Source organism: Protopterus annectens, chromosome 7.part0, assembly GCF_019279795.1.
Source record: "Protopterus annectens isolate FY-2018-M chromosome 7.part0, PAN1.0, whole genome shotgun sequence".
Lineage (NCBI taxonomy): Eukaryota > Metazoa > Chordata > Ceratodontiformes > Protopteridae > Protopterus > Protopterus annectens.
In genome coordinates this window covers 1,709,235,267-1,709,253,664 of record NC_056739.1, presented here as the reverse complement: position 1 = coordinate 1,709,253,664, position 18,398 = coordinate 1,709,235,267, and the positions used below count along the sequence as shown (strand labels likewise).

Below are 18,398 nucleotides of genomic sequence, written 5' to 3'. Positions count from 1 at the left end.
GTTCCCAGATCCCTTACTACTGGGAAAACACTTAGGGGTGTTTTATCAAAGCAGTAATTAACTTGGGTTGACAGTTTCCCAAAGGGCATCATAATATATTTTTTGCCTTTGAGTTTTAGGCCATGGCTTTGGCACTAACCATTCACCTGTGTTAAAAACCCTCTTGCAAGATATTGGTGTCTTAGGGGAATCTACAATAGATCCCAGTTTACAGTCATCTGTGAATTTGGTGAGCCAGAAACCATGAATGTTTGGCTTGACTTCAAAGATGTAGATGCCAAGCAGAAGCAAGCCCAGCATGGAGCCCTGGGGTACTCCACTGGTGTCTGGTCTCTTGGTGGAGGTGGTCTCACCAATCCTGACTTGTTGTGTCCTGTGAGCCAGCCAGACACCCAGTGAGTCATGTAGGAATTTATGTCTAGCTCAGTGAACATGTTAACAATGCCTGAGTGGCGTACTACATAGAATGCCTTGACCAAATCAAGAGATGTAGCGTGTACTGTTTTATACTCATCCATTGCTTTAGTGACCTTCTCAAAGAAGCCTACCAGATTAAGTAGGCACGACCTTCCCTTACAGCCAAAATGTGATGGGTCTAGTGTCTGAAGGTTGTCAATATCCTTGTTTATCATTTACATGGCTTTGCATATTAGGCTTGTTGGACTGATGGGTCTGTAGCTCCCCCTGGGTTGGTTGGTGGTCCACCCTTGTGGAGAAGAATGACTGCTGCAATCCTCCATTTGGTTGGAACATAACCTGTTTTAAGGCTGTAGTTGAAGACTGCCTCAAGTGGTCCTGATAAGATGCATTTTAGACTGTCCATGAGGCAACCGGGGATGCTGTCCAGACTGATGGAAGTGGTGCTCTAGGCTTTAACAGCTGCACGTGCCTAGTCCCTGCTAATTTTTGGAGCAGTATGATGCAGGGGATTTCACCTGGGTGGGAATGAGGGTGAAGTCTGAGCTGAATTTATCAACCAGTAGACTTATGTCACCCTGAACAGTGAAAGTGACACTGTTCACCACCAGGTCAGCACGCTGCTATGTTACATTTAAGGCTCAGGCATAGCTGAAGAAGGCCATTTGGTTGTCCTTATCCTGCAAGACTATTCTGTCCTCACAGTTAGCCTTACTGGACTTTATTAGACCTCTTAGTTTCTTGTTTAGTGGTACAAGGGAACATGTATCTTAAAGAGAGTTGCTATTCCTGATTTTGGCAATACGTTTTCTTTTATTTTATTTATCATTTGTTGACCGGGAAAGTCCGACTAGGTTCCACAGAGCCTGTTTTCAGCGGAGGCCCGGGGAGAAATGCTCCAGATGCATGTCTTTGGAATGTGGGAGGAAACCCGAGTACCCAGAGGAAACCCACGCGAACACAGGGAGAACATGAAAACTCCACACAGAAGGCACCCCAGCCGAGAATCGAACCGGAGAACCTCTTGCTGTGAGGTGACAATGTTAACCACTGCGCCACCCAAACCAAAAACACTATTCATGAGTGACTTGAACTACCTCTATATAGACTGGGAAAATTTCTTCTTTTATTATATACCCTGTTTAGGTGAGGAATCCACCAGTAAGATTTGTTTTTAGTGTTTTTTGGGGGTTTACCTCCAGTAGGTATGGTAGCCTCTATGCAGCCATTCACATGCTTGTATCGGGACTCTGTAAATAATTCTGCATAGGTAGCTGTGGTCTCTGGGTTAGGGGAATACTTGAATTTTGTCAAACTGTAACGTGATAGCAACTTTTCTAAGGCAAACTACATCCTAACTGTTACTGGTTTTGATTTTTACTTCAAAAGGAGACAGTTTTGTGATCCAGCCTCAGTAATGAGGATGTGACATCGGGGGGGATACAATACATTCCCATGTTGGTAAATACCAGATCCACCAACATGTTTAATCCTCTTGGTTGTGAAGTGCTGTGCCTGTTTCAGGTAGTGTAATTTTCCCAGTCTATATAGAGGTAGTTCAAGTCACTCATGAATAGTGTGTTTGGTTGGGTGGCAATCACCTCTAGTAGGATTAGGTAAGTGGTAGAAGACTCTTGGGGCATAGATGGTGAACTGTAGCTAGCCATGATGTGATAAGGGGACCTTATCTGTGGTGGGGCTCCAGGATATCAACCTGTTTAACTAACCGGGAGGTATGTTTGTTGCTAATGTAGACTGAGACACCTCCATCTTTGGCCCCAGTCTGTGCTGTTGTTGGTCTAAATGTGTGGAAGGCTATGTAGCCTTACACTAGCGAAGTACTTTCCAAGACTTTAAACCAAGTCTAGGTCACAGAAGAGCTGGTCTACATTCTACACAGTGAGGAGGGCTTGGAGGGTATGGAGCTTTTTGTTTATACTACTAGTACTGAGCAGTAAATCCTTAAGGTTGCTTGGAGACTTTCACTATATTGGCAGTTTTGTTTTTGAAATTGACTAAAAACAGCTTGGGGGAGGATAACGTTTTAGCCAATCTTTGAAAGACTACAGGGGACAGGTGCAGCTCATCCTTGGCAAAGTAACGTGGACTGTTGACCATGTCCTCCCACGCTGACAGATATCGGATACCTCTGGAGTGACACCAAAAACTACGCCAATTATTAAAATCGATCATTTTATGTTCATACTATGGCATCATCCTTGGTGATGGTAAAATGCTGTTCAGTGAAAGACTCATCTTTGACACATTCTGAGAGATCCATTATGTCACTTTTCATACAGTCCAGGTATGTGAGGTACATCTCAGGTCGTTTACGCCAACACAATGCTACCAACATACACCAATTCAAAACTCTGCTCAAAGACCACCTTACTAACAACTGGCTCTGTTCCTGCACCAAGTCAGGCTAATACCACATAAGCCCACATTAAATTTCATCTCCTAAATTTTATAGTCTCCATGTATACCACTCTCCCACTTGTTAACACCACCTATCAGCTACCTACAATAAGAGTATAATTTGATAATTTCTTTTTTTTTTGTAAGGGTATACATATGTACACATATTAAAGTATACTCAAATGATCAACTAAAGATGGACCCCTGTCCTCAAAAAAAAAAAAAATATATATATATATATATATATATATATATATATATATATATATATATATATATATATATATATACATATATATATATATATATATATATTTATTTATATATGTATATATATATATATATGTATATATATATATACATATACATATATACATACATATATATATATATATATATATATATGTGTGTGTGTGTGTGTGTGTGTGAATTAATTTACTATATTATAATAGCTTTCTCCTTTGTATATTTTACTTTCTTTATGGTCTCTAGACATTTCTGCTAAATTCTATGTAAAACTGACACTGTACCCTGTCAATGTTGTTCTTGTTTTATTGGAGCTTTTCTCCCCGAGCCTCCGCTGAAAATGGGCTCACACCCAGACGGACTATCCTGGTCAACAAATGTAAAATAAACAAACACAGACTATGACAGAATCATATTGATACCTATGGTGCAGAAACTTAATTGTGTGCGTGATATTGTGGATCCTGGCTCCAGACAGGCAAAGTACAATTATGCAACTTGAACTTACTATGACAATGGATGTTTCAATGATCACTGCTAAAACTCAAAGGCATATATGAAGTATATCCTGCCAAGGATATAACAGACCGCCAGCTTCCAAAGCTTCAGAGCACCTTCCACATGCCCAAACTGTCAAGCAGCTTGAGCTGAGCTGACTAAATGACAAAGTTTAGGTGCAAAGCCCTTCAGAGCTTTTCTGCCAGTGAAAAGAGGGTGGCTGAGCCCTAAAGTGACTATGCCAGGAACAACAAAACATAACTGTCTACACCCTGGCATAAAGAAACCACATCAAAACACAATGAGGATGGAGGGAGAGAGGAGGCTACTGCAGGAATGATCATTCAGGTATCTACTGTTACGGTAAGTTTGGCTTACACAGCTGTACTATATTCATCATATTGATCACTGCTGCAGTAGACATAGCTCTATAGGTAGATTACCACAGCTAACTATATTTGGAAGGTGGAAGGAGAAGAGTCGAGGAACCCCTGGAGAATGGTTCTAGCAAAGCTTGTTCTAGACCTACAGAAGAAATCAAGCTTGTAAAGGTATGTACAGAGGACCGAGTAGCAGCTTCTAGAAATATCTAGAATCCAGCCCTTTCCAAAAAGCCATACAGAAGCCAAGGCCATGCTAGACAGGGCCTTGACCCTGTCTGGAATAGATTTGTTATGGTCAGTATAACCAAAGATAACAGCCTTAGACCACCATTTGGAAATAGTCTGTTTTGACACAGCTTCTCCATTCTTCTTACCTTAACAAGAAATAAAAATTTGTCCAATTTTCTGAGACATATAATTCTATCAAGATAGTACCCGACTTGGCTATGGACATCCAAGGTATGGAATATCTTTTCTCCCTCGTTTTTAGATACAATAAAGAAAACAGGGAGATGGATAGTTTGGTTTAAAGAAAATGTATACACCACTTAAGGCATAAAAGAGAGATTAGTTCTCAAAGAAACCTTGTCCCTATGAAAAATAAGCCACGGTTGACCACCATAAGAGCCTGAAATTCAGATACTCTTCTTGAAGAGGTCAGAGCAATTAGTAAAACTATTTTCCATGTTAGGAACCTCAAGTCAGCCAGATAAGCTGATTCAACTGGAGCAAGTATTAGCTTCTCTAACACAAAATTAAGATCCCAAGGAGTGTCCGCCAGTTTACTTCGAGACCTATTATGCAAAACCCCTTTTTAAAACATTTTGAAGGGAGAATGCTTTGAAAGAGGAACATCAAGGGGCAGATATGTTGAAATGGCCGATAAATTAACCTTGATGAAGGAATACGAAAGGCTACAGGACAATAACTCACACAATTATTGTAAAACCAGAGAACAACTAACCCTGAATGGAGATTTTATCAACAAGAATGACTGCAAGTAGGGGTGTAGAAAATAGGCAAGAGGGGGACTGGAAATTAGAAAAGGCACCAATGCAATGGAAGTAAATCACTAGGAAAGGAAAGTAACAAATTGGGATGAGGCCAAGCTGAACTACCAACTAGTTAGAGGCTGCCTTTCCCACCAGGAATGTATAGAGTAAGGGCAAAGAAAAAGAGAAGGGTTGACCAACTCTGGTAAAGGTTTTAGGCAAGGCTAGTTCAGAAGCTGCTGTTAAAAAAGGGATAATTAGCAGGGCATATAAAAATGCATGACAACTATACGGATCAATGACAGGAGGTTAAAAAAGATATGAAAAGAAAATGGACAGACAATTAAATTAAAAAAAAACACAATGGGAGTACATCTGTATGACTTCTAAGTGTGCAACAAAGTCCAGATGGTGCAGGACTTTTGCATGGAAGTGTCTGCGTAGGTATTTGTATATCCCAAGCACATTTTTAGAGAATTTTTCCTTTGAAAGCTTATACATATATAAATTCAAAAAGATTACATTATACAGTGACATGCCGTCATACTATGTTTTCTATGACAACATCAAAATGCACAGTACTGCTACTGAAAAATGTATCACCTTCACTTGTATTAGCATATGCATGGTTAACTACAGTTGCAGCCAGGCAGTAATCCATCATGAGGTTTGCATGCTGTGTTCACTCTTTCTGCAACATTCTTTCAAAAAAGACTAACTATATAGTGACAGAAAATCACTAATTACAAAGACAGTTTGGATATCCTTCTAGCAGGTTGTGACTAAGGACAAAGTTTAAAAAAGATTACAGATAAAAAAATTGCTGGCATGGGAGTTTATTTTGAAACTGCATGTTGACTTTGCTGGAATCAGTACAGTGGGTGCAGATTTTAAATAAATACATTTTTGTATACCAGTTTTTAAAACAAATATGAAAACTTTCAGGACATGTTCAATTCAGACAAGTGAGATGCCTTTTAGTGGTTTGAAGTCTGAATGTTTTCTTGTTCAGTTGCAGGGTTGTGAAATTTGAACCACAGCATTACTGCAGTTTTCAGAGTAAACACACAAAAACACACACGCAATAAATACCACCACCAAAACCAGCAATGACTACTACAAAAAGGTGACTATCCCTGTTACCACCTGACTATAGTCATGTACTTTATTTGTTAATTTAACAATTAACTGGGAAGCTGGACTGATACAAGGTTTCATTTCCAGGTGAGACCTGAGCCTTACACATTATCCTACAACTGATAAAAATGCATAGGCTAATAGGTAAAGGCTAGACAATATATTACATAAATGTTGCCCCATCTGGAAAAAAGACACATAACATGGCAGTTCTTTGTGTCATTCCACTGAAACAGAAACAGTGAGAATTAAATACTTTCTATACAGCAACAGCAGCTATTTAGTCTGCATACAGTATCTCCTGACCACACTACTTATATGTATTAAAATTCTAACAAGAAGCATGTTAAACTTTACTACACAGGACAAGCATGTGAGCAAATCTTAAAAGAATAAGGCAGCTCTAAATCTTAGAAAAAAAACTCAGAAATGCTAAGTTTTACCTTTCAATCACATCAACAAAAAGTGAAGAAAGAAAGACATGATCAACTACATTAAAGTAAACTCACATTAGAAAACCACTACCGGCTACTAAATAAGCCAATTCAGTAAGAGTACAATGCTTCAACAGGCACCTCAAAAAATCAGGTAATGTTAAGAGCAGAGACACTTGACCGTGAAAATAGCAAAAATGCCATGACTAATTAACACGTGAATACCTGACAAAGAACATTTTCTCCCTTACCTCATACCAGGAAACCCTTTCCACATATTTGCAATAATATTCACAATGGTACCACTGTGCTCCTTCATCCAAGCATTGTAAGCTAAAACAAGAAAATAACAGGCATTATAAATTATGGGATCAGGCAGTAACATGTTAAAATCATCAGTTTATATAATGCTGTTGCCATTTTTGGAAACCGTTACAGCAGCTGCTCATAAGGAACAAAGTGGCATCATTCACATCACACAGTACTTCCTTGGTTCCTTTTCTAATTTCCTAGTTAACTCCAGGGACTCAATCCTAGAAAGAGCACCCTAGGAGACATGGCTCTCTTAGTCAGTGATTTAGGGATGGACACTAATGCTCTACTGTCACCTGGTGGCCATAGGTTACACTGTAGCAAAAAAAGGACAGTTATCCTGGAGTGTGTGTGTGTGACTGGCTCAAAATGTCAGCTTCTCCAAAGAAGCAAAATAAAGAATAGTTATGCAGATGTAAAGCAGCATTCTTCCAGAATTCACACACACACACACACACACACACACACACACACACACACACACACACACACACACACACACACAAAATAATATAAGAGAACATAAGAAAGACAAGAGCTGTGATGTGTCTGGAAGCTACTTTCTCAAATGGACTGTAAACAGAATACCCCCCCCCCCAAAAAAAAAAAGTCACAAACCTTTGATGTCCTTACTCCAGAAAAATAAATGAATAATGCACACCCAAACTCATTTAAGTATTTATTTATTAAATAATGAACTGTTTTATTTTTATTTTTTTGCCTTTTTTTTTTTGAGGGGTGGCAGTTTAGAGAAGAGATTATGGCTATAAAGTGGAGTTACATCCTGTAGTCCAGGGTTCAATTCTCTCTATTTGAGTGCTGTGCAGCTCAGAGTAAGACATCCGAATGTGCTCCTGGTTTGTGGTTGTCTGTAGAGAATTGTACCTAGAGAATTTACCCAGTTAAGAATAAAGTAAAAGTAATTAAAAATTTTTGATTTTTAATCATAAGCAATGTGGTACTAAAAACATGATTAAATACGTACATATGTAAACAGACATAAATAATTCTAAATGCCCAAGTAAAATGATGTACAGCAGTAATAAATGAACAGGATTTGTTTACAAAATTATCTACATTTCCAAAATTGGCACAGTTTCCACTAAATCAAACCTGGGATTTCTGTACTAACCAAGGGTAACATCTCCAAAACAATTATAACAAGAAAATCTGAAACAACTTTCAACTTATATAATGTACTGGGGATGGTACTCTGAAACATGTAGTATTTATATAGAGAGTTAATTAACACTAAATTATGTTTTTTCTTTTATTTCATTTCATCTAGTTCTACAGAATGTGACTAGATATGCATTGCACAGAGGAACATCTAGCTATTATAGCTGCATTTCGGGAAACAAAACACCACCTCACGTTAATTACTGCTTCACACTAAGCACTATTCATTTACATCCCTCCCCCAAGACACATATGTACATTCATTAATACTGTTGTCTGATAAATCATAAAATGAAACAATTTGCTTATCTAGGACCACAGATTCATAGGTTCATAGATTAGTACTAGGCTAACTGTCCTTGCGAGCCATTTTAAGCCAAGCCAAATATCCCTTATGAGACACGAACCCTGCACCTTGTGTTTGTAAGGCAAACACCTTAACCATTAGGCCACCCACCCAACCCTGGAAATTAAGAGCTTTCCAAAACATATACAGTAATTAGTGCCTCCATATCTGGTAATAAATGGGGGGGGGGAGCCTGGATGGCTAAGTAAAAGCAGCATTTTCTTACAGCTCTGCAGTAATCTTACAATTTCTCAGGAAAAATTAATTATATAAAGAAAATGCCTTCACAGAACAGCTCAAATATGTACACTACTCTATTACTGAATTTTGTGAATCTATTCCAAAATTTTCTTGTCAAACTACTTCAGACACATACTGGCCTACAGAAAGAATAGTTGTGTAAAAATCTTACCATAACGACAGATGTCCTTCTCTTCACTGTTGCAGTATTCTTTACATGAGGGAGATCCCCATCGTAGGTCACCCGACATCGGCCAGTAAACAAAAGACTTACTCTACCGTAAGGTGCTTGGTACGTAGCAAATAGGCTGCTATCATACGCCAGCCATAAAAGTGACATATGCATGCACTGTCTTTAGAACTTCTCTGCTACCACTCCGAATGCCATCTTCAAATGTTGGTCTGCTCGCCATGTCGTTATCTGACAAAAAATGCTGGAAGACAGCAAAGTGCCCCATTGGGGAATTCTTGTTTTCTGTTGCTACTGTTTTGTGGTAGGGTTCGTCTAAAAAATGCAAATGCCAGTATGGAAGACAAATTCCACATAAGGATAGCCATCTCCACTGTTTGTTCTGCTTAGGGCCTACTCATGACCACAAATCTTGTCCAATTTGCAGGCCTTTGCGCCAAACACCTTAAGGAGCAGACTTTCCTCCTTAGCTATTTACTTGTAGAACCAGTCCTTACCTACTTCAGGGCTTCAGGGCATCCACATTTTCCCTTACCTGGATGAACTCCTCTTTCTGCCAACCTCCCCAGAGATCTTGGGGCAAAATATCCTCTTTGCCATTTCTTTTCTAAGGCTGGGATTCACCATAAACCACAAAAAAAAATCCATGAGAGGAGTTCTTCAAGGCATCCTCATACTGACTCTTCACTTAAAAAAGACATCCAAATGACTTCATTTCAGGAGGATACTCTGAAAATAGACAGACTGCAAGAAAACCTAAAAAAACTTCACAGATAACAGCCTAAAACAAACTGGTATTCTAAAAAAAAATATATAAAAACACCAGACCAAAATTACTGAAATGGAAAGGCCTTTAAATGATATACAAAGGAAGACTAAAGGAAGAAAAAAAATACAAACTGAGATCTACAGAAACAGAATACATGGCCTGTTACACAAACTAGATGACCTGGAGAAGAGAGAAAGGAGATGCAACATAACAATAAATTGGTTTACCTAAAAAACTAAGGGAGAAGACATATCCGCCTTTTTAACTACTTGCATAGTGGAATTATTAAACCTTCAAGAATGACTGTCGTACTGTATTGAAAGAGCCCACAGAGCTATTGGTAAGCCTATACCTCCTTCTACTTCTCCTCCTAGATCTAGAATTGTGAAATTCCTATCACTTACTTATAGAGAACTTGTTCTTAAAACAGCATGGGAAAAATCTCTTTAGAAATGTGGTCACTACATCATCACAACTAATCATGACTACTCATCAAAAAACATAGAAGAAAGGAAAAAATGCTGGCCATTGGTGAACTACTCAAACAAAAATGGAATTAAATCCCAGATAATTTTCCATGCAAGAATAAAAATAGAACTAACTACTGGAAACATCATTTTTAATACCCTAGAAGTAGTAACCTCTTTTGCGAAGAACAGCAATACATTACCCACTACAGAAGAGATGGGTTGGACATCTCCTACTCAGAAAAGATCATCAGATAAACTGCAAACCTGTCCTTAAAAGCTTTGAAAACTCAAATAAAATAAACTGCATGCAGTGAATTTGCTCACTGATTTACTTTAGTCTGATGTAAATGTTACCACATAAACATGAAGGGTAGGGGAGAAACAAAGGACTACAGAGGTAACCTCTCCTAAAATAAATACAGGTAATTGTTTATTGATGCACATGATATAAGCATAAAGTATCTCTAATAATATAACTATAGTAAATCAATGAATAATTATGCTACTACCTACACTAATATTAACACATTTCTATAGATATAAGAAACAATGAATACGCTTCCATTCAATGCACACACTAATAGTGTTTTACTCGTCATGTTTACTAACATTCTAAAAGCACAGTTCCTTAGCCTGATACTGGCAGAGATTAGATTAAAGATTATCTGTCGCACAGTAGAGTGACATTAATTTGAATGTACAAGAGAATCACCCGTAACTTACTGTTCATTGGCCGATATCTGTACTAGCTGGTGTTTTCATTTACTGAAATGTTACACTTGAGTCCATATATGTGGTGTTAACACCTTGGTTTGTGTACTTGTTCCACATCTGTCTGTCATTAACACATACATGCTTACTAGTTGATATACGAGACCCAACGATAGGAATGGATGTTTAGATGTGTTGTGTACATTTAGCAGGGGGCATCTACTTGTCTATGCAGCTGGCATGTTGACAATCCTCTCTTGACTGACTGATGGGCTGGATGATGACTTAACATCACAATGTTGCTGGGAGAAGAAAATGAGGAGAATTACAAGAAGTGAGATTGTGGCGGAGGAGAATTACAAGAAGTGAGATTGTGGCGGAGGGAACACTTTGGAGATGTTTCTTTGGATAGTCTCCTCACTACCGCTGGACTCCCTTTCTTGATTCTTTTCACTGGAGATATGGACAGTGAGTGGGGAGAGACAGGGGTTTGGAACTACACAGATGGAGTTTGGTCAAAGCTGTGTTGGACTTGCTTTGGTTCCGTAACGAGATGTTGACAGGGTTTTCACCGTTTCTCGCTCTCTCCTGTCAGAACTGTGTTTTGGGCCACTGCTTTCTCTTCATGGTGTGCAGATGCTTTGGATCACTATTTTGCATACCTGATATGAGGCTTTTGGAAATACCTCTGTGGAGTTCAGGGGTAGGGATGAGAGTGAGCGAAAGAATATCACAAGTCATCTTTGCTACAAAGAAAATAGAGATATACATCAGTCTGCAACTCCTTTTGCATTCTCACTTCCTACCATCAGCTCGCACCATCATTCACTCTGTCCAGAAACCAAAACCCTGATAATCAGGTCTCCAGGTATAGAAACTAGTTATGGAAGCTGTACAATAATAGACCATTAAAATAACAATAATGTGGATGCACAGATGAATAACTAATATACTCTCTTGGTATAATTTTCATAACTGTAGTGCCTGTATAAAACAGATGCTGAAGTCAGAGAAGTTAAAGTGTTTTATAGGGCACAGAAAGGATAGTTCTGAATGAAAACACCATCAGTCTCACTCCCATTTAAGGGACGAGGTAATGATTACAACATGGACGACTTCTTGTGCAACTCAAATGAATTGTATTTAAAGACATGAATTGTTTATACTTTTATCTGATGTAACTATACCTTCAATTAAAATATAATAGATAATATAAGAAAAACATATTTTGTTATAATCAGAGCAAATAAACTGTTAGTAAGCTGAGATAGTAGTTTTCACTATTACATGTTTACTATGGCACAGGATTATATGGCACAGGATTATAAAAAGCTATCTCAATAAGTACTTTACATAAAGAAGCACATCATTTTATTAATTATCAACATAATTCTGACATACATTCAAGGTCACAACCCACAGCAATTTAAAATTTACTTATACTTTTCTTATAAAATATACTAGTTCTGATCAGTTACTGAAATTTTTTAAGAGGTTACAAAATCTTTATAATTAGTATACTTTTTATTGTAGTGAAATGTGAAACAGGAGATACATTTAATAAATTAATACAGAAATCTGAAATAAATTTTAATTTACAGTTATAAACATTAAATATACATTTATCTATTAACACATAAGTTCTCAATGTATTAAAACATACTGTAGAGCTCTTATATCTTTAAGAAGTTCTAACTAAAGCTAAATCTATTAGCTGGATCTTGTAGAAGGATTAGCTTAGATAATATTTGTTTTCCTAGGCTAGGGATTCTGATAACTCTCTGTATTTAGATAAAGTTAATTTAGTGTAAACATACTTTAACAAAAACTTTAGCTTGCGTGGGTTTACAGTTATCATTTCTCTTTCATATTATAGAAGTAGCAGTTTTCATGGTCTGACCTTATTTGTTAAAACATTATGACAATAATGACAATATGATAAAAGAATAAAATAACTGTGTAAACTTAATAATTATTTTATTCTTATATGATTTTTAACATTCCTTTCACTAAATATTAACGGATTAACAATCCAAGAAAAAGATCAAACACATTACTATTTTAAATTTAAACAAGGCACAAATGGTATTCCTTCAAGATAGACACATATCAAACATACAGAAAAAAAAACATACAGAACTATTTAACTATGAAATACTGTCACATTACACTTTTAAAAGCAGAAGAGGTATATGTTATTATGGGAAAAAAATTAACATCTCCTCAAATATTACACAAATACAATGATCAGGATGGTGCATCACTTTTAATAATAAAATTTAATAATATATTATGGACTTTAGCTAACCTGTACTGGTTCCCAGGAATGAGTCTAAACTTAGCTAAAACATTTAATAACACTAAAGATAACCTGATATTAGAGGGGAGACTTTAATTGTATATTAAACTGCACAGAAAACATTGCAAATAGAAAAGTATGACTAAAGGCTGCAGCAAAAGATCTTAAAAATTGGATAGAGATTTTAAATTTAAAAGATACGCTCTGCTTAAAAGAAACCAAATCCCTAAATTTTACTCACTGCCCATTTAACAATGACATGCAAACTAGAACAGACAAAATACTAATATCACAGATATAATAACGGAAATTCTTGAATTTAGCATTATACCCTGTCCAATTTCTGATCACAGTGTTACCTTAAAACTTGAAAACACATACAAGAAACCCCCATACATATCTTGCACATGTGACTAAATTAAAAAAATTACAAAACCTGGTTACTTTCTGAAGCAGAATTCTTTCTAAAAAATTACATAGAAGAAACAAATATAGTTATGGTTTGGGACTCATTAAAGGCATGCATATATGGCAAATCACTATCTTGGTATAACCACAAACTAAAAGAATGATAATCTGAATTAATAACCCTACAAAATGCTAAAGGTAATTATAACAGTAATCATAAAACTACAGTTGACAAAATAAATGACACACAAAATACTGTGAAATTCTATGGCATAAAACAGAAAAAAACATAGAAAAAACAATAGCAGCCTCACTTGCTATGACTCTGTATTTTAACTCTTCTAGATATATTGTGTATACGTTTCAATCTACAGCCAATAAAGTCACTGAGATAAAGAATATTAAAATAATACAACATATACAGAAATTGGAGATATTTAGATACATTCAGACAGCATTTCATATCTTTAAATATAGAATCAGAACATTTAGACCCAAACAGAGTTAAGACTAGATTACATGCTCCTAATGAAGATTAATCCAGAAACTAAAAAGAATTTGATTAAACAAATAACTTATAAAGGTGGAGTAATAAAATCAATCAACTTAAAAATAATAATGCCCCAGGCATGGATGGTTTTGTTTGTCTTTCGGCTTTTTCCTGGTAAGGGGTCGCCACAGCGGAACTCCGGTCCACTAATGATTGGCAGTAGATTTTTTTTACAAAACGCCGAGGTGCCAGCTAGACGCCCAACCTTCAACGAAGGCACACCCACTTACGCACGCATGTCTTTCGAACACTACCCATCCATGGGGAGGACATGCAAACTCCACACAGAAGGCAATCCCCAAGCCAAACCGAGAATCGAATGGGAGAACCTCTTGCTGTGTGGTAACAACGCTACCGCCATACCACAGTGGCAGTGCCCCAGGCGTGGATGGTATAATATCTAAAATATACACATTTTTCTCTCCAACCATTATAAAATTTTTCTGTGAAACCTTTATAAAAATTCAAAGTAAAGAAAACATTCCTCCCTCCTGGAAATATTCATTAATTACTCCAGTACTGAAACAATACAAAAATTCCCAACTACGTTCCTCTTCTCTGTTAAATAATTATAAAATGTACATCAATATTTAATGGTAGATTATTGTTTGAGTTGGGGATTCTTTAATTAAACTTGTTTTATACTCAAGAGGCAAACCCATGACAATATTAGGATATTAGCTCTTCTAGTTATTTTTAAATAACAGAAAAGATGAAGTCTTATTTGTGAGTCTAAATATTGAAAAGGTCTTTGATTCTTTAAAATTAAAATACTTATAACATTAGAAATACTTAAGTTTCCTATAAAATGTTTTTTTTCCCATTATAGAGAAAATATAACAACAACAATAACAATAATAAATCCTACATCAAACTAGGCCCTTTTACCACTGAACCCATTACTTTGACTAGAGGAGGCAAACAAGGATGCTCTCTAGCCCCTGTATTGTTTGCCTTGGCCATTGAACTATTAGTGACCTGCAACAGAAATAACAGGATAAAAAGGTATGGAGATATCAAGTAAAATACAAGTCTAAATTAATGCTGTTTGTTGATGACATTATACTACTCTTTTGAACAAACAATCAACATTAAGAGAAACTGAACTCACTATTAATAAATTTCAAGCATGTTTGGGATTAAAACTGAATGAAAAAAAAATCACAGCACTTGCAGTTAAATAAAAAAAGAAACCTGGCAAGAACATAAAAACATTATTATTGGCGAACAAATTTCAACATTAGAATACTTCTGTATTGAGCATAACGGAAACCATAGAGGAAACTAAAATTACTAACTATAAAATATTTTGGAAAATAATACAAATTTAATTACAAAATGGAATAAAAAACTGTACCTTCTGAAGACAGGTTGCAGTTAATAAAAATGGTTCTCCTTAACAAAATATTATATACCATTCAAGCTCTAACTATTCCACCTAACAACTCTAAAATAAAGGACATCACTAGAGTATTACTAAAATTCCTTTGGTATTCCCCCAAAATACAATAGCCTATCAACAACATATCAAACCACAGGATTAAGGAGGGATTAACTTTCCAGAACTAAATACTTACATAAAATCAGTAATTTTTAAAACCATTCTCCTTTAGATCCAAACTATAATTACAACTTAAAACTTTATATTTCTCTCTTTTCAAAACAGAAAATTCAAAGTTGATATCAATAACTGTATTACTAAAGACAATATTTTCTGGTATTGCATACATACATAACTACACACAGTATAATATTCCCTTCTCCTACTAAATCCATCTATGTTAGCCATCTTTAAAACTATTTAAAAACACTATTATAAATAACATAGGCTCATAGGTGTGTACTAGGCTAATGGCCCTGGAGCCTTTACAAGCCTAGCCCATAGGATTATCCAGGCGTCATGCACCCAACCTTAGTTCCCAGTGCCTCTGTCTAGTAGAGCCACTGGAGTGATCCCCGGGGTGAATTTTCTATTTCCCATCCACTCAACAAGATTTCTCTTGAAGAGGGCCAGTGAGGTGCTCTGTTTGACATGTATGGGAAGTCTATTCCATAGTATGGGCAGTCTCTGGGTTATGAACCTGTCCCTCCAGCTTGTTCTGTTGATTGTGGTAATGAGGTTGAGTTCTCTGGAGCATGTGGTGCGGAGGGATTGGGATTTCTTTAGCTGTAGCATTTCTAATAGGGTTGGATCAGACATGGATTTGTAAGTCAAGCAGAGATCACCTCTAAGTAGGCGATATGAGGCAGAGAATAGTTCGAGTTTTTTGAGTCTGTCTATATAGGGCAAGTGTTTAAGGCCTAGGATCCTCTTTGTGAGGTACTTTTGCGGCCTCTCCAGTTGTTGCAGGTGTCTAGTGAAGTACATGCCAAATGAGGCATTGTACTCTATGACTGGCCTAATGAGGAAAGAGTAGCGGGAGACAATGACCTCTTTCTTCCTGGATGCAAAACCCTTAGTAATGACATGTGCCACACAGAAGGCATTTCTGACCACAGTGGTAATGTGATTGTCAAAAGAGAGGTTGCTGTCAACATGTTTTCCCAGATCTCTTATAACTCCTTCAGTGTTCAGGACTACCATCGATGTACTAATTCATGGGAACCAGGTTTTCCCAAAGGGGATGACACATTTTCTGGCACTGAACTTAAGGTCATGGTTCTTACACCAGTTGTTGGTCTCAGTGAGGCCTTTCTGTAGGATGTCAACATCACTTGGGGAGTTAATAATAGCTTCCAACTTGCAATTGTCTGTGAACTTTGTCAGCCAGAGTCCCTTTGTGTCGGCCTGAACTTCAGAGAAGTAGATACGAAAAAGGAGAAGACCCCAGGACCGAACCCTGTGGGACTCTACTTGTGACAGGTTGGCAGTCTGACTTGGGAGTCAGTTACTTTCACACTGTGGGTTCTGTGATCCAGTTTGCAACCCACATAGTGATATAGGGGTTGATGCCTAGCTTAATGAGTTTTTCTATGATTCCTGAGTGGGTAATGGTATCAAAGGCCTTGGCCAGATCAAGGTAGGCTGTATGAACCACCTTGCCTTCATCCAAAGCTCTGGTGACTGACCCAAAGAAGTCGACCAGGTTGAGCAGGCATGATCTACACTTCACAAAACCAAAGTGTGTGAGATTCCAGAGTTTGGAGATTCCCTATATCCTTGTTTATTAGGTTTGTGATGATGCATTCCATAGCTTTGCATATCAGAGTCTTCAGGCTAATGGGGCGATAGTTCCCAGGTCTGTAGTCACTCCTTCTTTGTGGAGAGGGATGACTGTAGCAGTGCACCATTCGGTAGAGGCAAAGCCCGAGTTGAGGCTGTGATTGAACAGGGCACACAGGTGAGATGCCAGTTGACTCTGTAGTTCATATAGAACACAGCCGGGGACATTGTCAGGTCCCAAAGAAGCTGTATTCTTGGCCTTGGACAGTGCTGTTTTAAGCTGTGCAGAAGTAATACTGGGTGCATGGCAATCTACTAGTATTGTGATTGGTCCTTTCCTTTGGTGGGGGAGAGAGGGGTAAAGTTGGCACTCAATCTGTCGGCCAGTATATTGGCAATATCTGTTGGCTCGGTATAGGAGGTACCATTGTGCAGTAGCTCAGAGAAAATCAGGGTATTGCCGTAGAAATTCTTTACATAACTATAAAAAAGCCTTGTGGTTGTCTTTACTATCTGCTGCAATTCTGTTTTCATAGGTAGTTTTAGAGGATTTAATGAGGGATCTCAACTTTTTGTTGAAGCTGATAAGGGAGTTTTTCCAAGTCTTGGGACCACCTTATTCCACATCAGTTTCCTCCTCCTCTTGTAGAGTTTGTTTATGGCAGTGGACCACCAGATTGGCTTCTTTTTTTTTTTTTTTTGGAGGAGAGCGAGATCCATGCATTTGTGTATATGTTCGTACAGTGCACTGGTCTAAGATTTGGCGGTCATGCAACTATTCTCCATTTGGGTGCCGTGAAGTTAGCCAGCTCTTGTTTTTAGGAGCCCAAAGTTAGCTTTGGAGAAGTTTTTCATGGTGGTTACCTTTGTGGGGGGGGGGGGGTGTGGATTACCAAGGTGATTAGTTTGTGGTCGGATCTAACCAGAAAGGAGTCGACTATAGGTGTAGAGCAACGGTCACCCATGTTAGTAATGACCAGGTCAAGGATGTTTCTACCTCTAGTGGGGGTAAGAACGAGCTGGTCCAGGGCATTGGAATTAATGAATTTGAAGAAACGTTGGGCAATTGTATTGGTACAGGAGTAGTTTTCCCAGTTCATGGAGGGGTAGTTGAAGTCACCCAGTATGAGTGTGTTAGGCTGGATCCTAATATTCTCCAGGGTGCTTAGGAATGTGGAGTGCGAGTCTTGGGACATGGTTGGGGACCTATAGCAGGCGACGACCTGAAACACTGTC

General features: G+C 37.6%; 1 protein-coding gene across 1 annotated transcript in view; it reads right to left on the bottom strand.

Moving 5' to 3' along the window:
- PECR (peroxisomal trans-2-enoyl-CoA reductase) overlaps positions 1 to 18,398 on the bottom strand; it is a 360,488-nt gene that overhangs the window by 198,381 nt on the left and 143,709 nt on the right. Inside the window, exon 4 of the mRNA XM_044078241.1 lies at positions 6,777 to 6,858. Coding sequence (XP_043934176.1) covers positions 6,777 to 6,858 — 82 coding nt within the window. The remainder of the gene's footprint in view (positions 1 to 6,776; positions 6,859 to 18,398) is intronic.